The sequence below is a fragment of the Lycorma delicatula genome, chromosome 3 (assembly GCF_047948215.1).
Source record: "Lycorma delicatula isolate Av1 chromosome 3, ASM4794821v1, whole genome shotgun sequence".
In the NCBI taxonomy this organism is placed as follows: domain Eukaryota; kingdom Metazoa; phylum Arthropoda; class Insecta; order Hemiptera; family Fulgoridae; genus Lycorma; species Lycorma delicatula.
In genome coordinates, this window is record NC_134457.1 from 73482545 (window position 1) to 73490397 (window position 7853).

Below are 7853 nucleotides of genomic sequence, written 5' to 3' on the forward strand. Positions count from 1 at the left end.
ACTTGCTAAATGAAAGCATTTATATTACTTTAACTAAAAGTTTTGGTGTGTTTTTTGCAATTTCTTTGCTCTTATTCAATTTAAAATAATAAATCTAATTAGCTCTTAATAATAACCCATTCATTGTTGATATTAGCTTGAATAATTTTACAATCCTTTGTATATTATATATATATATATATATATATATATATATATATATATATATATATATATATACAAATATATATAAAGTAACCAATGTGAATTAACAGGCAAATTTCACATAACTTTTTCAATATACACAATTACATTAGTAAACATTTCATTTATTTGTAATAATTACATATTATGTGTGATTTATAACATTATAAAAACAAATTTTCATTCTTTCCATGCATTCAATAGACTAACACAGTATTTATGAAGATATATTCTTTATTTCAATGTATTACAATTTAAGATAATCTAAATAATCTGTACAAAACAAAAAAAAATAATTTACACATTTTTTAACAAAGTTTACTTAAGAAAGGGTGTGAAACACCCAAAAAATACAAACATTATTCATTATTATACACAAAATTAATTTTAAAAAAATAATTTAAATTATATGGAAGTTTGTTAAAATATACTAACCCATTCCCACCAAACATGTACAAATAAATAAATATGTAAATATATTTATAATTTTAACATGTTGCCTAAGTATGCTGTAATTAATAATTAATGAAATTCACCCATAAAAAGAATAAAATAACAAGCTTAAAATAAAACTTTGCCAATCTACATACTATTTTTATTAAACTCATGGATTCACTGTCAGATAAAAAGATGTTATAATTTCAGGCAATAAATTACAATCATTACATGTAAGACCTATAATTACCATGAACAAGTTATTTAAATAACAGTTAGTATTGATAGTTTCAGTAGCTATTGAAATACTAAAACTTGTTTTAATATTTACCATTATTAGCATTAAATTTGACCACTGTTTAAATTAATTACCCATGGATAACTGTCAGAATAATGATGGTAAATTAAACTACATCTAACAATGGTAATGCATTGACCAACAGTATTTTATAGTAGATGATGAACCTACAGATTCAAAAGGCCAATCATACAAATTGTTAAGTTTTCTCTACAGCTTGTTATTTTATTGTGGTGTTCATACGTAACTTTTATTAATTGTTCATACAGCTTAATTTCGGTTATAATTTTCAATTTACAAAAAACACTGAGTATCAGTAACTTTTTTTTATTTTAATAAATTAAGAATTTCAAAAATGTATTTTCTAGTGCTGATTTTGCATTTTCCAACAATGCATAATAAAATGTATCATTATTTTGCTATGCCACATGGTGTTAATAACTCCTCAGCAGTTTTTTTACCATAAACATAAATTAGGGAAAATAAATGTGTCATAAAATTATTAACTTACAAAAAATAGTACATCTAACACAAAAATTCATCTACACATTATCAGATATTTTTTGAAAGATAAACCGTAAGGTTTCTTTAAAAATTACTAAAACATTTGGAGGAGCATAATTACTACTGATGTAAAAGAAGAACCATTTTGTACAGAATGATTAAAAGAAACCTATATAAGGCATTAAAAGTATGTTTTTAAACTTAATACATTTTTTGATACTTCAATCCAGGAATAAGACTTAGGCAAAAATATTTATACAGTAATGGGTTAAATTTTATCATAGGCTAGAAATGAAAATATATTAGTTAGATAGAAAAATACAATTTAAGACAACTAGCTGCTGCAAAATTACGTAAGCAAACAAAAGTAATAATTTTTTTTTAAAATATGTATTTAAAAATAAAATTATCATAAAAATATGAATATACAATACAATTTAATTAAGTATAATATTATTATTATAGTAATAATAATAATAAAAATAATCATTATTACTATCACTATATCATCATAATCATCAACAAAATATCCTACCATTGTAATCTCTTCGTATAATTTATTTTGATTTTATTTTTCAGAAAAAATCTGAACACTTAAAATTCAATAATAAGGGTGAGTAGAAGACAAGAAAATTGTAAATAAATAATTAATAACAAAATTATGTTATTTATAAACAAGCACATGTTGGTTGGTTGGTTGGTTGGCTGCTAGGTTGGCGGCAGTCATACATGAAATGTAGAACAATGTACAATGTACACGTAAAATACAATACAACTGACTCAGGTACAAATCCAAATACATAACAACAACAATAACAAATGACACATCTTAATCGATTCACTATCGATGTACTGAGCTGCTTCCACCACCTGTAGAACTTATTCTAGTAGCTAATGGATTTTTATAAGACCAGGCTTCACTTCCTTCTGGCTGGAATAACTGTAAAGAAAAAACACATTAAAAGTTCAAAAAAGAAAAAATTAACACACTTAAGTTTTTATATATACACATATATTAAAGTGTATGTGTGTGTGTTGTGTGTGTGTGTGTTGTGTGTGTGTGTGTGTTGTGTGTGTGTTGTGTGTGTGTGTGGTGTGTGTGTGTGTGTGTGTGTTTTGTGTGTGTGTGTTTTGTGTATGTTGTGTGTGTGTGTTGTGTGTGTGTGTGTGTGTGTGTGTGTGTGTGTGTGTGTGAGAAAAAAGTAAACATCTAAATTCAGGTTAGCTATGTACATGATAATCTTTACCAAATAAATTTAGTATATATTTTTTTTTTACAATGTGAATAAAGCTTATTTGACTGTTTTACAAAGAATTAAAACTTTTAACTAATTTGAATGTACTTAAGACACCTTTATTACAAAGCATACAAGGTTGTAACTATTGTCTATTTTTTTTGAATTCAGGATGGTTTTAAACTTATTTTATGCAATGCTGAACAGACATTCTAATTAAACATAAATTTAAAACTATTACATTCCGAGAAGAAAACCTTCAGGACAATTTTTAAATTTGTCCTGTGTAAGTAATACAAATAAATAGCAGGCATCTGTACAATTTAAAATATGATTACAGGAAAATTTTACATATGTTTAAAGAAGCAAAAATACCCCTGTTTAAATATAAGAGGTTAAATATATATATATATACATCCTATATGCCAATTATTTAGACATTATCCTTGAAACGCAAAAATAATACTGATATCAATAAACAAAATACATTAAACAAAAATACATTATTATTTTGGAAATTGGATTCTATAGCTCTGTAAAATTAAAAAAATTACACCATTTTTACAATATAAAAATTTTATTTTGCCTATACATTTATTAAAATCTGGAGCCTAAAAAATATATACATTTTTTTTTTTTAATTTTACATAAAAATAATAGAAAAGGAAAAAATTATCAATGTAGGAATGGAGAAAATATATATTTATAAAAATAAAAATTTAGTATTAAACGAGAAAATTCTGGTAGATTTGTGTGATGTGCTGTAATAAGATGTGCTGTGTATGATGCAGCAAAAGAATTAAACTGTGTAAATAAAAAACTACTATTAAATGAATTTGAATATGGAACAAGAGGTATATGACTGATTACAATCTAGGGTTGAGCAACCTGCAGAGATATTGAAACGTAAAAGTACAGAAAATAATATTTTTTGGGGGGGACTTGATGATAATCACCACATAAGCTTGAAGCTTGTGTGTGGTATATGATGTAAATCAAATTACGTAGCACAAGAAAATGCCTGGCTGAAATTTGAACCTGGGACCTACTAATGAAAGGCAGAGATGCTACCATTCTGCCATAGAGATTGACAGAATTTAAAAAGTTGAATTTAAAATGTATCATTAACAAACTGACTTTACAACCAGAATAAAATTAAATGTATTAACAAAATGGGTAGCAACACTAGAAAAGACATGATGATATTAACAACATTTCTTCAGAAATAGAAACAAAACACTGAATAAATAATTACATGCAATCTACAATCTATCTATTTTCTATCTATTTTCTATCTGCTGAAATAATGTTAATCAAAAAGGCTAAATATGTTCAAATACCTTGGTTTCCCAATGAAGACCAGAATCTTTTCTTTGTTGGGCTTCTATTCTTTGTCGTTGTTCAATTTCACATTTTGCATTTGAAGCGAGTGAAACATTATTTAACCTAGAAGAAGAAAAAATAATAGTACAATTAAAAATTCATAAATTCATGTTCTTGATTAAATTAATGTTCTAAGTTCTGAAAAATGTTTGCTCCTTAATATCAATAAATGTTTGCTTAAATATCAAGATAGTGTGCAAAGAATTACTAGTTATGCTTTAATTTTGTTGATGAATTTGAAGCTCTTAATAACTGCAATAATGGTATAATATTAACAATGATGATGTTTTACTATATAACCCATATATATATATATATATATATATATATTTTAATCCATATAATTTCATTTCATTATTCTTTCTTTTTTTAAAAACTGAAGATAAACTAAAGAAAAGGATCCTTTTTGGTTACTTTTTAACCTAATTAAAATATAGCATAAATACATTATACATCATACATCACTTTTAAATATAATGTAAACATTAATGTATAGACAATGAATTAATCCTGTTTATTAAATACATTTTTATACACAGAATTAATTCTTTGTCAGTCTTTAATTTACACAAAAGCTTGAAAACAGTAGTAAATCCTTGTCCTAAATTTAAAAACTGGAACTGAAAATATTTGTTTGGAATAAATATATATTTTATAATAAAAAAGAGTCCAAAAACTTACTTAAGGCCTGCAGTAACTTCCTTCCACAGTCTTCTTGATTCATTATCTTTTTGTTCTTCAATTGGACGGACAATCTTTTTCATTATTGGAAGTTTGTCAACATCAATAAACTGTTCAGTTCTCTGAAATAAAATGGTTTATGTTTAAAATTAAATAACATAATAAAATAACAATATATTCATTCATAAAATCTTTTTCAAAAGACATGTCATGAAAGTAAGTAATGAAAATAAAGACAATTTTATAAAACATACTTTTCATGAAATTCTCTTTCTTTAGAATCAAATACAACTTAGTGCAGTTTTAAAAGAGCTTACGATTTGTGTAATGTGCTGTCATTATTTTACATTACTTTAAATTTGTCATAAATAATTCTATCAAATAAATTATCTGCAAAACTAGGTTATTAAAACGTGTTTGTAGGCACTTTAGTCTAGTGGTTTTAAGTTTTTAATATTAATCAATAATCTTAAAAAATTAAAGAAAAGCCTGTTACTTATCAAGAAAAACTCAATTTTAAAACTAAGATAATCCAGCATGTTAGTAAAAATAAATGAAAACGGTTGGAAAATTTATTACAATATTAAACTATAATTGTAAAAAAAAAATAAAAATGTTTAAATGAAGTGCGGTATACTACACTGATACAGTTGAAAAAGAGTAATGAAAGCTGCATTGCAGAAATAAAAAATATCTAATGAATGGATTATTACTGAATGCAACCAACTAGAATGTCTCTATTAAGCAACCATTAAAACAAAGGCACTGACAAATATTTCAAATTTTAAAGCAGGAACAGCAATGTAAAATTGAGTGAACATTCTGTATCAGCAAATGGTGATTTTAACAATTTAAAAGGTGGATCATTTTACAGAACATTAAATAAACTAAATAGACCTAGAACTGTGGACGTTTCATTTACAAAATCACATTCAAATAGAATAGCCAAAACAAAAAGAGAAGGCAGATACTAAACTTATTTTGACAATTTATATTGATAAACCAGCCTCTATTGGAAATCTATGTCCATTCTAAATGTAGGCTTACTGCCAGTAAAGAAAAAAGCAAATTTTTCTTTTAATTTAGCAATAGCCTATGTTACTGTATTTTTCTGAAACACAAAATCCTACTACCCAATCAAAACATTGCTATTTAATTTTACCTTAAACAGAAATTCATACAGGATCTTCCTACAGACAGATCTGCAATAATAGCTGTGTTATGTCACAGGCTCAGATTTACAACTTCTCTCCAAAAAAACCAATAAGGTTATTACACCCAGACAGGGAGGTAGGGGATCTACTATATTTAATAGTGGAAATAGTTAGGTACTAACTCAAATCAGTTATCATTTAAATTGTTTTTTAACTAGTTTTTTTTTTTTTTTTTTTAATTTAACGAATAAAAAATACTTAGGACATATTAATAACATAATCAAACTGATTTTAAAAAATTTTCATTTGTATATATTTTTTTAAATATTTGTGATTTTTGTTCGCCAATAAAATGCTTGGCTTTGCTGCATAGAAAGCGAATTGTGGTATATTCTATTATGCTGCTGTTCTGTATAACACATCTTCACATTCTCCTTCATCCTTTTCTTTTTTCTGTATTATATTTGTCATAGGTTCAATAATTTTTCTATCATTTTCTAATAACCTATTAATTCGTTTTTTAATCTATAATAACCCACTACTACACAACCATTATTCACATCATCTGCATTTAGTACTTCTTTATTATCTGAATTTTACATTTTATCAGAACATTGCAATCTTCTGGGAGCATATTTTTCAATTATACTATTTTTTTTTAAAAAAGTTGAAATTTCATCTTATACTGTTGCTGCACATAATGTTTAATATTTTTATCGTGAAATATTTTAAAATTGCTTTACATTAATACTTTGGCAGTTCAGTACATTTTTACAGCAGTATTAATGATTGTACATCTTACTATAAGGATATTACTATAAGTCATCGGTCAATAGATTAATCCAAAAAGTTATTTAAGTAGGATTACTATATAAGATGCTCTTACACTATACATATGCTAAGTCTAACAATGATTCAATATGACAAATTTTCAGATGAAAAGCTGACACACTACCATACCAGCAGACATTGGCCACTTACCTCGTTTCTATATAGCTTATCATTTCTTTCTTCATTTCTCATGACCATGAATATTATTTTTTAATACCTTACCTAATTAACTGGTTATCCATATAAACAACTAACCAATAACAAACTCTAATCTACAAGAGGTAGGTGGTGGTAGTCCACAATCATTTCTTGTAAACTAATCACAAATAAAATAAAAATATTAAAATAATAGAAACTTCAACTTACCCCATCAGACCACCTGGCATCCATAACGCCATTCCATTCGCCAGCAATACATAAGAAAGGTTTTTTCTCACCAGGTCCAAATACATCTGCTGTAATTCTATGCTTTTTACCCCCATAAAATGGTTTAGTAAGGAATTCTATGTTTGCTTTATAACCTGTTTTTTCACATGATATTGTAACAGATCCACCAAGTTCTATCCAAGGTACTGTTAAAATGGACCTAAAAGATAAAAAACGTACATAATATTCACATATGTAATGAATACATCACACAATTTAATGTGTCACAGCATCTTCAAGTCTAAGTATTAATGAATCTTCATAATAATGAATGTCAAAAGGCTGCTGACAAAGTTTCTATCTCATCAGCAAATTATCTGGCTATATTGTTGAAAGCATCCTCATCTGCAATAATGAAAAAACTGAGCCAGAAATTCAACCAATAACTTCTTAACAAGCTTTGGATGCTATTAGGTTTGTTTCTATGAATTTTAAATGCCCAGTATTGGCGTTTGTTTTTTCAACAGCAATTACTGAATACAGAAATTGCAATTGTAGAGAATTATTACCAATCAAAATTACAAGTTATTTCAGTTCATTAAAAATCTATAATGATTTATGAAAACCACAATAAAGAAATGAATACAATTAAAAGAGAGTTTAATTATGATTCTTATTTTTTTAAACAAATTATGTGTTTATAAATAATGTAATAAAATTTTAATTAAAATTAAATAAAATTTTTTTAATACAGCATATAAATTAAATAATATCTATTTAAAA

The 7853-nt window shown here is 25.7% G+C and overlaps 1 protein-coding gene across 6 annotated transcripts in view; it reads right to left on the reverse strand.

Moving 5' to 3' along the window:
* Positions 1-234: 234 nt before the first annotated feature.
* Positions 235-7853, reverse strand: part of LOC142321696 (oxysterol-binding protein-related protein 9) — a 365914-nt gene continuing 358295 nt past the window's right edge. For all 6 annotated transcript variants that reach the window (XM_075359985.1, XM_075359988.1, XM_075359986.1 and 3 more), the window contains 4 exons: positions 7071-7290; positions 4720-4841; positions 3996-4101; positions 235-2360 (listed from right to left, as the gene is read on the reverse strand). In XM_075359985.1, the coding sequence (XP_075216100.1) occupies positions 2262-2360; positions 3996-4101; positions 4720-4841; positions 7071-7290 (547 nt within the window). In that variant the 3' untranslated portion in view covers positions 235-2261. The remainder of the gene's footprint in view (positions 2361-3995; positions 4102-4719; positions 4842-7070; positions 7291-7853) is intronic.